Source organism: Drosophila simulans, chromosome 2L (genome assembly GCF_016746395.2).
Source record: "Drosophila simulans strain w501 chromosome 2L, Prin_Dsim_3.1, whole genome shotgun sequence".
NCBI lineage: Eukaryota > Metazoa > Arthropoda > Insecta > Diptera > Drosophilidae > Drosophila > Drosophila simulans.
In genome coordinates, this window is record NC_052520.2 from 10,105,778 (window position 1) to 10,117,504 (window position 11,727).

The following is an 11,727-nucleotide window of genomic DNA, read 5'->3' on the forward strand; positions in this document are numbered from 1 at the left end:
CCAGAAGTTATAAGCAATTAATTCATAGTTTGTTAAACTTTACAAGAAAACCGAAGAGAACGTTTAATATTCTTAAAACAAACTTAGTCTAGAATGTCACATTAGAAGAATAGTTTTGTTTGAATTTTTTAAGAGCCTAGAGTACACTTTATAAATCTGTAATTCCTAAGATTTTAATCTGTTCTGCAATAATAACAATATGCTTAAAGATCTCATTTCTAGCCATAACTCATAGCATTCTTTGGATTTAGATTAATTAGGGAGGAATATCATCTATCACTGTTTTAACAATTTAATATCAATATAATGCCTTCGGGTTTAAAAAATCTTCTGTGCAGATCTCTTTTTTTCCAAACTGATAAGACTGCCTGAAGTTTAACTTATGTAACTTATCTTAATATAACTATAAACTCCTTTAAACTAGCTAGCAGCAGTCAGCGGTGGAAACCAGCTCCATGGACGACCTAGACGGAGGAGAAGTAGTCGCAGCTGCCGCACATGTCGTATAGGTGTCCCGAAGCGGGTTCGATGAAGAATCGCAGTGCCTGAGTGCACTGAAGTTCATGGCTGGCGATTTGTTGTTGCAGCAGTATCTGCAGCTGTTCCATGTTCGCAGAGTGCTCGAAGCGGATGCCACACTCGCAGATGAAGGCACCTTTGTGATGGCGTAGGTTTTTCATCTGACAAACTGGGCACAGAACCTCCTTTTGCTGCTCATCGGGCTCTACGTAGAGCGTTTCCAGATTCTTTTCGCCCAGGGCATACCACTCGTTGACATCGGAGAGTAGCTCCTCCAGGATCAGCTCCTCCAGCTCCACATCCTTCTCCAGCTCACTGAGTTCTAGGCGCAGGATTTCCCTGAGTTCGGACTGAAGAATTTGGTGGTTATTGATGGGTTTACTATGGAGATTTGTATGCCTTACCAGTTGGATTTCTCGTTGGGCATCCGTGCATCTATTGCGCGTTTCTATGATGCGCTTGCGGTATTTCTACAGGGTATTAATGTGTAAGTATATATGGGGTTTTTAAGTGGTACAATGTTGTCTTTACCTCTCGCAGCATTTCGCGAAGTCTCGGCATTTTGTTGCCCAGCCGCTGTCTTTTGGCCACATCTTGAGCATGCCGCTTTTGCTCCACGGAGGTGCGATAAACCGGGCTTTGAGTGGAGTTCATATTGGTTAATTTGTATATGTGGTTATTTTGGTTGTTTTTAATCTTTTTTTAACTAGTTTAGTCAATGTCGTCAATAAGGCAAGGTTCCAATTTTATAGCACCGTTGGGGTATATTAGTGATCTAAAAAGTATAGAGCATACGAAAATAATTAAGTAAAAGGTAAGATTCGACTTATCACTACATATATAAAACTTTACTTAATAAACACAATTACTTAAAACACAAATTAGATAAAATATTGGCCTGCCGGCTGGTGAAGCATCTAAATATCCGTACTTAAAACAAAACAGCTGCATAAAGCAAATAATAAATATCGGGTACTTTGCTTCAACAAACAAAAAGTATTAAATTAACTGAATATCATTAAAATGAGACCAGGAAATCTTGAAAAGCAACTTGATCATTGAATATGCGTATATCTACAGCTCTCACCACGCAATTTATGAACTAGGAGAGGCCTAATTACCTTATAAGCTTGTTTAACTACCTTAACTTGTGATTTGCAATCGAGAATTGTTGAAAAAACACCTTTATTGCTGAAATAAGAAAAATCCGCGCAATCTGCTGTTGCTGTGCTAATGGTGGCACTTCTTCGATAGCCCACTCCGCGACCAGTGTGACCGCTTAACCGATATCGCGCGTGTCACGTGTGCACGCATTTTGCAGCACTAAAAGCAGGGTTGCACCGATTTGACAGCCCGAAGTTGGCGTATAGCACGTTTCCGGTCTTTCTTTCCCTTTCTTTTACCAGCGTGTGCAGTGACTAGTAAAAGGTTAGTGCGATATTTTCAATAAAAAATACCATCCAAAGTGTGAGGAAACCGCTCAAATGACATTGTTTTGTGCCGCCCACAGATGCCTGCTCCGGTCGTCAAGAAGCCAGCAGCGAAAAAGCTGCCCGCCGTGCCGGAATCGAAGCTGAAGTTCAGCAAGAAACAAATCTCCAAGCGAGTGGCCGAGTCGAAACGTCGCCTGAAGAAGGCCGCCGTGATTGCTCTGCGCAAGAAGGAGAACCTGGTGCGCGCCGAGAAGTACCAGAATGAGTACATCAAGGCGGAGCAGCGCGAGATCAAGCTGCGTCGCTTGGCCAAGAAGCGCAACCAGTTCTACGTGCCCGCCGAAGCCAAGTTGGCCTTTGTCGTCCGTATCCGCGGGTGAGTCCACTATTGCTCCTCCATCCACCAGCCACTCCAATTCATGTCCAATCCCATTAAACGCCAACAGTATCAACAAGGTGGCTCCCAAGGTCCGCAAGGTTCTGCAGCTGTTCCGTCTGAGGCAGATCAACAACGGTGTGTTCATCAAGCTGAACAAGGCCACCATCAACATGCTGCGCATCGCCGAGCCCTACATCACCTGGGGCTACCCCAATCTGAAGTCCGTGCGGGAGCTGATCTACAAGCGTGGATTCGTGAAGCACAGCCGCCAGCGCGTGCCCATCACCGATAACTTCGTGATCGAGCGGAAGCTGCGTCAGGCGCACAGCATTCAGTGCGTCGAGGATCTCGTCCATGAGATCTTCACCGTGGGGCCCAACTTCAAGTACGCCTCCAACTTCCTGTGGCCCTTCAAGCTAAACACCCCCACCGGCGGCTGGCGCAAGAAGGCCAACCATTATGTCAACGGTGGTGACTTTGGCAACCGCGAGGACCAGATCAACCGTCTGCTGCGCAAGATGGTCTAAGGAGACACCTTTTGATTTATGTGCTGAAACGACAACTGCAGCGGTTCGATGTAAACAGTGAGAGAAATAAAAGTTACTTTTATAAACACACGAAATGCCGTTCAGTACAAAAACGCAGTGTTTTCGCTTCGATCTGCTGATTTAGTCATTGCGACTTAAATTTGGAAAATATCAGTGAAGAGAGCATCTTTTTAAGGAACTTTTAGTAGCGTTTAGTTGTTTAACGTACAAATAGTTTCATAACAAATTTAAAAGTAGTTATTTTCTTCCATTTTGAAGTTACATTTTTCCTTTTAAAAATTCGCTACTTTAGAAGTCTTGCACTTTGCTAAGATCAACCCCGCGTTCAATATAATTTTTTGGTTTGCTATTTGTTTATAGTCTATGTTTAGCAATATTTAAAAATATTAAGACAGATTGTATGCACTGCCGTTTGCTTTTGTAGACCCATTACTTAAAATGAAAACACAGGATTCTTGTTAATTTGTCTACGCTCTAGATTGTTTATTGTTGTTCTGGTCAAATTTTAAGCGCGCTTAGTGCACAACACTTAAATGCAGATAGCAAGCTAGATTCAGGGTGCCAGGGATAAAAGTCGTTTGCCAATGTACACTTTATTGAATCATGGTTTGCCTTTCAGCTGGCAGTGGATTTAAATCGTTATTTTTTACACACACAATAGTCCAAAGCAGTTCGCAAACAAACATAAATTGTAGATTCCAATAGCATGGAAATTAGTCAATAATCGGGGGGAAGCTGGCACCCTTTTAAATGTATCATTTAATTAATCGTTACCACATGAAGCACATGCCGTTGTCCGCTGTTAAGATTCCCGCTTCTACTGGTGTCCACCGGCCTGCGTGGTGGTCACATGGATGTTCTGCACCAGGCGCTGGCCCCAGTACTCCTCCAAATCGAATGGCTTGAAGTTCTTCAGCTGATTGTCGGATTCGTTGCAGTACAGCACAGGTGGGCCCTGATCGTAGACCTGGAGAGAGAGCAAAGCATGAAGAGCAACCGACAATTTGGACCGGGGACCGCGAACCTCATTGATTTAAAAGATACCTAACGTAGTTTTCATAAGAAACCTTTTAAGATTTCAGAAAGTATTAGTAGTATAGCTATTTCCATTGACCTACGCACTCCAGATTTCTTATAGCATACTTTAAGACACTTTTCAACTATTTCTAAACAAGGTCTTGTTGCCTAAAATGCATAGAATGATCCTGCAATCGAAATTGGAATTATGCACTATCTTTTCCTATTCTTCTAAAGAAAAGATGGGACTGCAAAGTCTGAATAACGAGCAAGTTCACGGTCCCAGATGTCCACGTGCGAAAAGCGAAGCTGGGTGACAAAGGGGCGGCCTTTTGGATCCAAGTAAGCTGCTCACCTTGTTCCATGCCTCCCGGATGTACCGGATGAGCTCGTCGTGCTGCGAGATTGGCAGGCTCTGTGGTTGCTGTTGTTGTTGTTGCTGTTGCTGCTGTCCGGCGGCGGAGGCGTAGAGCGGATTGCTGTTGTTGTGGCCACCGACGGACGGAGAGTTTCCGGCACTGTGGTTATTGTATCCCGGCGAATTGGACGCCCCCGCCGCCGAATTGTTGTTGTGGTGGTGATGGTAGCTGTGCGGCGCACCGTGCCCGCTGTTCTGCCGCCTAATGTTGTACGGATAGCGTCTAAAGCGTAAATAATAATATATTTAGTTATTAAAATTAAAAAATGTACACTTTAATAAGAATCCCAAAAACTGTCTTTTAAAAGTGCAATAAGATCATATGGCCTCTATCTATGCTGATTAGTTCCTACTAATCAAAGTAATTAAGTTAGATATGCTATTTCCAAAATATTTTCAATATTTAATTCGCAGTTTTATACATAATAAAATAGCAGTAACGGTTAATCGGTTGGAAGATCGCACATACATACAGACATGCCATGTATATACCCGTGGATGTGCGTATGTGTGTAAACACAGTCTTTTGTCGCTTGACGCACACAGGTTAATTTCGAGCGAAAGTAATGATTTTGGGTGCGTGCACAGCTCTCCAAATACTTTACCCATTATTGCGATCCATGTTGTCAGGTGCTTGTGTAAAATTAATCTCCCCAAGTTGTGTTGTTTATCGCCGAAAATTTATTTATATTTCGTACAAATCTTTTCTCTTCAGTCGCAGTGTGACCGCGTCTGAATGGTCCACCTATACCAGGAAATTATACCAAAATAATGGTTTCTTGGCGCCCACCGGCTCGAATACCCCTAACTCCATTTAAGCCGAGCTTATTTTAGTTAATAAATTCAAAAATATAAAAGAAATAACATTTAATATACAATTAAATGTTATCTGGCTTGATTATATGCTCCAGATATTATATAGTTATAAAAGTAATTTATCATCAGCTTTTTAAATTGTAGTCATTCCATTAATTTCCGCTTCTTTTTATGATTTAAACGTTATTAATGCTATATAATTATTTTACTCCGCAACAATAACATTTAAATGCAACTTTTGTGCACTATTTCACCCTTTCACTATTAACAATTATATATAAAAATGATCTAGCTTGAATTCAATGACGTGCTAAAATGACATCATTTTATTACCTTTAAAGCGCCTAAAAAGATATTTGCTAAAAAGGCAGTTCGAAACATTTTTGTCATTTATTTGGAAGTGAGTCAACAGATAAGGGAATGTACATTCATATTTCATTGTTTAGTTTTTCTTTTTTTGCGGGAAATATCCGGTTGGACTCGTTCCGGATGCCATAGTCATCAGTACATTTATTTTTGTAAAATGCATAACATATTTTCAACTATCTCTAAAGTAAAGAAAGTTCCACGTACATATATTACAATACAAGAAATGATAAAAGAGATAAAAGTATCCGTCGAGCATCCATTTACAGATCATTTACAATAGTTTTCAACACGTAGATCTAAGTAATGATGGTAAAACGTGCCATTCATCTTGAGCATTCAATTCTTTACAACACATTTTAGCGCCTTCATTCAATTAAACTTATGCTGCGCAAATCCCACTTAGTTCGGGCTTCGTAACACTTGCAAGTAGCAGATAGATTAAAGTCTTTCCTATTACACACATTTATAAAATCTTCAACCTTAGTCGAATGAGTTAAGCTGCTTCTGCATCCGCAAATGCAATGGGTTTCTAAATAGTTTGGCGCGCCTTTTCCTTTTCGGAAAAAGGACTCGGTTTTTGGCAACTCACGGCAAGCATTCCCTTTAGCACACTCATAGATCATCATCGCCGATGCCCTCGAACGCACCGTTGGCCACACGTGCTCCATTGTCCACCACGTCGTTGCGGAAGAATACGGCTCCGAAGGTACGCGAAGTGGTCAGCCTGGGCTTGGATCTGGGCGCCGAATCCTCGGACAGAAACCTAACTGGCGGCGTTGTGGGCGCAGTGGACGTAGAACACGAGGAGGATGCCCACGTCGACGTGGAACAGGTTGAGCTGGGCGTTGATGAGGACGACGTGACTGCGTTCTGCTCCTGCTCCTCATCGCTATTCTGATCCTTTCCGCTGCCAGTGCCTCGCTGTAAGAGCTCGTCGACCATGGCCTGCAGGCACACGGACATCAGCATGGCCTGCTCACTGTTAATGGTGATCCAGCGCAGTGTCTGCTTGCCAATCAGATACTCAAAGGCCAGCTGGAGATGCGTGGGTTCCAGCCGCGATTCCAGCGTGTTGTGTGTGACGCTGACGCGCCACGAGCGCATCCTGGTTACCCGGAACTTCGTCTCGTAGATCTTAACGCCACGTGCCGTGCGCAGGGCCAACTCCTTGTTGCCAATGCTGATTAGCGCCATTGTGTCCGGTTCGGGATAGTCCACCTGCGCCTCATCGAACTGCAGGCAGCCGTAGGAGGGCAGCTGACGCACCAGGTCCATGTACTCACGCGCTCTTCCCTGCATCTGCAGGCTGTTCAGTTGGCGACCCTCGCCGGGCGTACAGATGACCACCCACTCGCGGTTCACATCCGCAACGGTCTGGTTGTAGAGCAAATTCAACGCCACCTTGCTCCCGGTCAGCTTGGCATCTCTACTCGAGTCCCAGTAGCAGGTACGCAGCAGCAGCTCGCAGGGCTGTACATGTAGACGCGTTATATACGGCGACTCGAAGTCCATGAGGCGTCGCACTAGGTGCAGTTCGCCAGATTTCCTCTGGCGCCGCACTAGGAACAGGCAGAAGAAGCGCACCAGCTCGTCGGGCAGCTGGAGCTCCCGGCAGACGCTCTTGAGCAGCGCACTGGCGTTCTGCTGCACCGAGCAGTTGACCAGGATGCGTTCGCCCGCGGGATTCGTATAGACCTGCACCTCCAGCTGCTGTTCCTCGCAATCGGTGGCGACCTGGCCCTCGGCCAGTGCCGTGTCCAGTTGGGCGCGCTGCAGGTACTGCTGCAAGTGGGCGGATCGGGCCAGACGGTTATCCTGGCCCACCGCCTGCAGGTACTGCTCCAGGGAGCTGCGACGCGCCTCCAGTTGGCCATTGGTGAGCGGCAGGAGGCGTTTGGGTGGAAAGGGCGGCAGGGGGACGCCCACACAGTGCCTGCGCAGCTGGTCGTTCAGCGAGTGCAGCTGTTTGTAGCGCAGGACGCAGTGGTGGATGCCGTTGATGTGTATGTTGTAGGCCGTGTAGGTGGGCGAGGAGCCCAGCTCCTGGGTGTCCGGTATGGAAAAGTGCATCCTGCTGCTGTGCATAGGCGCCCGGCCAGCGGATCACACATGCATTGTGAAGCGGCTCCTCTGCTAAGCGCAGCAATTGCTCTCAATTCAATTAATTCGTAGCTTCAATTGTTCACTTTTCGCACAGCTGTGTGACCGTACGCGCATGGTCGCAAAATAACATGCGCGTCGAAAATACCAAAAAAGAGCCGTTTCAAATAAAAAGATCGTTAAAAATGTTTAAATTTTTAATTTAAATAATTATAATAGATATAATACGCTCATTTAGTTTTATTACTTTTATTAGATATATATGTAAACCTAAACATTGGTTTGTAGAGGCACAGAAATAATATGCATTATAAATTGTGTGAGTATTTAATGTTGAACCTACACACTAGAGAATATTGTTTTAAATTGTCAGTCGCTAACGCAGGAAGGGCTGAATTCAAGTTTATGGTCAAATTAGTATCAAATAATATTATCATAGGCGATCTCAACTAACAAATTGCATTTACAAGTCAACTGGGTACTGAACTTCTCCTTTTAGCATAACCACGCCCGAAGGATTTACCTTCACTTTGATTTTGGTGTTGGGATATAAAACTCCATAGTCAACATTTTCGTAAAGGTCCTAAGATGATAGATATGATAAAAAATCAAGAATATTAGGACTAGTGATATATTTACCTCCACTCTGTAGCCAGAAAAGTTAATCAGGCCTAGTTCTTTCAAAGTAACCGAGATATCCGATGGAGTTCCGTCAGTTCTTCTGTTCACAAAGGCGATTGCGTAGGAGTAAAAGTTCTGATAGAGCGGTCCAATCGGTCTTGACCAGATCTCAATGCCCTTGTGCTTATAAATCCTTCTTCCCTGTATTCCAAGCGGATCCTGATCCACGGCGATTATCTTTCGATTCTGTAGAATATGCTTAAACTGCGGACGAATCGTTCTCAAATCAACCGACATCAAAAGTGGAGCGGCCAAAATTGACCAAATTGCGAATTGGGTTTTAGCTTGCTCGTAACTCAGTCCAAAATTTCCGATAATCAACTGTAATTGGATTGGCAAAAGATATAAATATAGTATTTTTAGCTAAAAACTATAAATGCCCACCATATCTGGATCGTTCCAGTGACCAGGACCTGCGTTTGGCGCAATTACGTCCTGATTGTTACCATAATAATCGATTATATTCTCCACGGATGCCCAGGAGTCCTGGATGTCGTCATAGTTTCTCCACAGGTTGCAGTGCGTCTGGATGGCCGAGTAGTTCGGCTGTATTCCCGCATAAATCTGATACACTGGCCAGCTGCAGGAATACACCATCGATTTGCCCGTGCTGTTCAGAAGTCTGCCGAAAGTGGAGTAGCCATGATCCATGTCGTAGGGCAGGGCATAGCAACCGTCTAGCTTCACATAGTCCACATTCCAGTCCGCGAATTGAAGGGCATCCTTCTCCTCATAACCAATAATGCCCGGATATCCGGCGCAGGTGTAGTTGCCGTAGTCCTCGTAAATTCCGAACTTAAGGCCTCTCGAGTGAATCTTTAATGGCAAATTGAACATAAGCATAATCGCTATCGATTAAATTCTATACTCACATAATCAGATAAGGCTTTAATGCCATTGGGAAAACGTTTGCGATCAGCTACCAGTTTTCCATCGTGACTGCGATGTTTTTCCAACCAGCAATCGTCGATATTTATGTATTCATAGCCAACAGATGCATAGCCATCCGCCACGACAATATCAGTCATGGTTTGGAATAGTTGTTCACTGTAAATACCAATTTAATGGTTTCAGTTAACTAAGTTAATATTGGCAAACTTGAGGCTTTACCTAATGCAATTATCTGGATCGTTCACGCAGTCCGTGTTGCATCGAAATCTCTCCCAGGAAAGCCAACCCATTGGAGGAGTTTTGGCGAGCCCATTGTCGAGGCATTTACACAAGGTGCTACTCAGTAATATGATCCAAACAGTAGCTAACATAGTTTTCTAAAAGAAAATAGATGGGAAATTAAATGGGTTGTTGTGGCAAAAATGTTTAAATATAAGTGATTAAGGTGGTTTAGTGCAGCTTGTAAATAGTAACTTAAGAAACATAAATATATTATATACACATTCATATCATCTTTCATAATCTAGTTTTTATATTGGATCTTTTGGTTCGATGTTGAAATTAGAGACATCCAAACAGTCTGGCAACGCCGCACTGTAAGCCTGGCTTGCAGGTTCGTTGAACAATGGGCAAAAAATAAAGAGCGAAAAAAAAGAGAAAAAGGTCATTTTCAGTAGAAGAGCAGGTTTAAGACTTAGACTCTGTATGTGGAACGGAATGGTTCTCGGTCTATTGTGCTCGAGGTATAATGACAACAAAAGGAGCTCAGCTTGATAACAATGGAGCTGTATATTAATTAATTCACGAACTGGTGTTAGAAAAATGTACCAACAAACGTTAATCTTCAAAGCCAGGAAGCTGCTTTCGATTAATAACTAAAATATAACACTTAAACAGTTAATTATGAAGTTTGGATTATTTAAATTAATGTTCATTTACACACTATCTGGCAAATTTGACTTGTTGTGAATTTCATACGTACGTACACTTAAAAGAAAAAAATAAACTAGTTTGTGCACAGAAATGTGTGGTACATACCAATGATTTCTATTTGTATATTTGCAGCGCAATTAAGTAATAGCGTTTTTCGCATTGGAGCCGGTTTCTCGTAGCCAATGGCAGCTTATGTGAGCTGCAGCTTAAATCCTTCAGTATTTAATTAAACAAAATTAAAAAGTTTATTCAACTCCGATCGGTTATTAAACCAATATTTAATGTGAACTTCAGTTTTAAACGCTTCAATGCCATTTTAGCCACTTAGATGGAACTCCAAAAGTAAATATTATGTGGCGGTGGCAAATGGAGACATTAAGAACTAAGGCACATAAATACGTATGCAAATGTATATATATACACAAAACAACATAAAAAACCAGTTTTTTTTATGAGAGTAAAGTGCTTTTAGTACTTGAGTTGCGAGGGTTGAAGTTGTATATGTGATAAAGTGCTCATTTATTGCGCTACTTCCTTTCAAACAATGCATTAAATACGAAATAAACAAAAAAGATATCAGATTTGCTTAAATTTTATTAAAACTTATTTACTATATATCTGGAAATGTTATGTTTATTTGGCTAGTAACCGTCGATGAGCTTAGCTATGTTTTTGTCTCTAATGAACTGGCATTTCTGTTCGAATTGCTGTAACGATTCCTCCATCCTAAAGAACTCCGAATTGATCATTTTATTGTTTTTACGGATCTGATTAAGGAATATATCCATGGGGGAAGTGTCTTCTTCTGAGAGTACTGCAAAATAAATATAATATTATGTTATATTATATTAACAATATATGGTATATTATACAAACCTTCCTGATTTTGCTGCACGATAGCTGGTGTTCCACTTGAAATGGTGGATAGATTGGAACGTCCGATTTTCTCGCCACTTTCTACGAACTGAGCGATGGCGTTGCGGAATTTCTCGGGTATCAGAAATAGTCGATCAACATTTCCCTTTTTGTAACACAGATAGGCGCTCTTCATTTGAAACCATTTTCTGCGGATTTGAGTGGGCGACTTATTTGGAAAACCCCTTTTTTTCATCTGATTGGCGATTTGGATGAAGGTGTACTGGGTGGTGCTGGTGGACAGGGCTCCCTGGCAGTTGTTCACCTCCTTAATCAGGTCGAGCATGCACTCTATTTCGGCGGAGACCCAAAAGTTTCGTTTCAGTTTCTCGGACTTCATGGTTTTGACAATATTTCTGAAAACAAATGTTTTTTAATCTCAAGTTTGTTGTTCTACGTGAATAGTGTGACCGGATCAAGAGAACTTTAAAATATCCGAAACGATAGAACATAAACGAATTTCGTCGCTGAAAAGCCAAAAAAAATTAAAAAAAACTAAAATTTTGTTTTATGAGTTTACGTATGTTACATTTTTTAAATTTAAGTTGGGAGTAAGTATAACTTTTTAATGCAAATTAATGCAATTTCCATAGCGTATTTTTTCCGTATTTTAAAGAAAATAAAAAAGGGAACTGGTTAAATTATAAATATTTGAGTTTCGAAGGAAATGTTAAAAAGTTGCGCGATTTCAGAAATATATTTTTTGAA

At 42.2% G+C, this 11,727-nt stretch overlaps 6 protein-coding genes and 1 long non-coding RNA gene across 9 annotated transcripts; 2 read left to right on the forward strand and 5 right to left on the reverse strand.

The window, feature by feature from the left end:
* Window positions 1-32: 32 nt before the first annotated feature.
* LOC6731745 (RIP-like protein) lies at window positions 33-1,820 on the reverse strand. Of its 3 annotated transcripts, none has more exons than XM_039298433.2 (4): window positions 1,703-1,820; window positions 1,051-1,294; window positions 924-989; window positions 33-869 (listed from the first exon to the last, which is right to left on the reverse strand). In XM_039298433.2, the coding sequence occupies exons 2-4, from the start codon at window positions 1,171-1,173 to the stop codon at window positions 465-467; spliced, it is 594 nt and encodes a 197-aa protein (XP_039154367.1). In that variant the 5' UTR covers window positions 1,174-1,294; window positions 1,703-1,820; the 3' UTR covers window positions 33-464. The 3 variants fall into 3 exon arrangements, with proteins under 3 accessions (XP_039154367.1, XP_016024419.1, XP_016024418.1); XM_016178533.3 differs by having other exon boundaries at window positions 1,662-1,803; XM_016178532.3 differs by having other exon boundaries at window positions 1,641-1,790.
* On the forward strand, window positions 1,816-2,948 carry LOC6731746 (60S ribosomal protein L7). The gene is made up of 3 exons (XM_016179900.3): window positions 1,816-1,947; window positions 2,030-2,328; window positions 2,399-2,948. The coding sequence occupies exons 2-3, from the start codon at window positions 2,030-2,032 to the stop codon at window positions 2,856-2,858; spliced, it is 759 nt and encodes a 252-aa protein (XP_016024420.1). The 5' UTR covers window positions 1,816-1,947; the 3' UTR covers window positions 2,859-2,948.
* Window positions 2,949-3,331: 383 nt separating this feature from the next.
* LOC6731747 (transcription factor mef2A) lies at window positions 3,332-5,079 on the reverse strand. Its single transcript, XM_002078846.3, has 3 exons — window positions 4,920-5,079; window positions 4,252-4,537; window positions 3,332-3,846 (listed from the first exon to the last, which is right to left on the reverse strand). Exons 1-3 carry the CDS (start codon window positions 4,934-4,936, stop codon window positions 3,697-3,699), a joined length of 453 nt encoding a protein of 150 aa, XP_002078882.1. The 5' UTR covers window positions 4,937-5,079; the 3' UTR covers window positions 3,332-3,696.
* Window positions 5,080-5,501: 422 nt separating this feature from the next.
* Window positions 5,502-7,740, reverse strand: LOC6731748 (sorting nexin-17). Its single transcript, XM_002078847.4, has one exon. The coding sequence runs from the start codon at window positions 7,582-7,584 to the stop codon at window positions 6,112-6,114; it is 1,473 nt and encodes a 490-aa protein (XP_002078883.2). The 5' UTR covers window positions 7,585-7,740; the 3' UTR covers window positions 5,502-6,111.
* Window positions 7,741-7,832: 92 nt separating this feature from the next.
* On the reverse strand, window positions 7,833-10,179 carry LOC6731749 (alpha-N-acetylgalactosaminidase). Its single transcript, XM_002078848.4, has 6 exons — window positions 10,115-10,179; window positions 9,391-9,548; window positions 9,153-9,327; window positions 8,665-9,096; window positions 8,239-8,601; window positions 7,833-8,182 (listed from the first exon to the last, which is right to left on the reverse strand). The coding sequence occupies exons 1-6, from the start codon at window positions 10,145-10,147 to the stop codon at window positions 8,063-8,065; spliced, it is 1,281 nt and encodes a 426-aa protein (XP_002078884.2). The 5' UTR covers window positions 10,148-10,179; the 3' UTR covers window positions 7,833-8,062.
* On the forward strand, window positions 9,548-10,690 carry LOC120285814. The gene is made up of 2 exons (XR_005545074.2): window positions 9,548-10,149; window positions 10,237-10,690. It is a non-coding gene; the product is annotated as an uncharacterized LOC120285814 (long non-coding RNA).
* On the reverse strand, window positions 10,681-11,470 carry LOC6731750. The gene is made up of 2 exons (XM_002078849.4): window positions 10,981-11,470; window positions 10,681-10,918 (listed from the first exon to the last, which is right to left on the reverse strand). Exons 1-2 carry the CDS (start codon window positions 11,357-11,359, stop codon window positions 10,746-10,748), a joined length of 552 nt encoding a protein of 183 aa, XP_002078885.1. The 5' UTR covers window positions 11,360-11,470; the 3' UTR covers window positions 10,681-10,745.
* Between the last annotated feature and the right edge of the window lie 257 nt (window positions 11,471-11,727).

Excerpts from the sequence above, each read along its gene's own strand:
- LOC6731745 (XM_039298433.2), bottom strand. The coding sequence starts at position 1,173 with ATGAACTCCACTCAAAGCCCGGTTTATCGCACCTCCGTGGAGCAAAAG. Across the intron at positions 990-1,050 it reads TTCGCGAAATGCTGCGAGAG|AAATACCGCAAGCGCATCAT; the intron begins GTAAAGACAACA and ends AATACCCTGTAG. Across the intron at positions 870-923 it reads CCCAACGAGAAATCCAACTG|TCCGAACTCAGGGAAATCCT; the intron begins GTAAGGCATACA and ends CAAATTCTTCAG.
- LOC6731746 (XM_016179900.3), top strand. The coding sequence starts at position 2,030 with ATGCCTGCTCCGGTCGTCAAGAAGCCAGCAGCGAAAAAGCTGCCCGCC. Across the intron at positions 2,329-2,398 it reads TTTGTCGTCCGTATCCGCGG|TATCAACAAGGTGGCTCCCA; the intron begins GTGAGTCCACTA and ends AAACGCCAACAG.
- LOC6731747 (XM_002078846.3), bottom strand. Across the intron at positions 3,847-4,251 it reads TCCGGGAGGCATGGAACAAG|GTCTACGATCAGGGCCCACC; the intron begins GTGAGCAGCTTA and ends CTCTCTCTCCAG.
- LOC6731748 (XM_002078847.4), bottom strand. The coding sequence starts at position 7,584 with ATGCACAGCAGCAGGATGCACTTTTCCATACCGGACACCCAGGAGCTG.
- LOC6731749 (XM_002078848.4), bottom strand. The coding sequence starts at position 10,147 with ATGAAATTCACAACAAGTCAAATTTGCCAGATA. Across the intron at positions 9,328-9,390 it reads GATCCAGATAATTGCATTAG|TGAACAACTATTCCAAACCA; the intron begins GTAAAGCCTCAA and ends TGGTATTTACAG. Across the intron at positions 8,183-8,238 it reads TTTCTGGCTACAGAGTGGAG|GACCTTTACGAAAATGTTGA; the intron begins GTAAATATATCA and ends CTATCATCTTAG.
- LOC6731750 (XM_002078849.4), bottom strand. The coding sequence starts at position 11,359 with ATGAAGTCCGAGAAACTGAAACGAAACTTTTGGGTCTCCGCCGAAATA. Across the intron at positions 10,919-10,980 it reads CGTGCAGCAAAATCAGGAAG|TACTCTCAGAAGAAGACACT; the intron begins GTTTGTATAATA and ends TTTATTTTGCAG.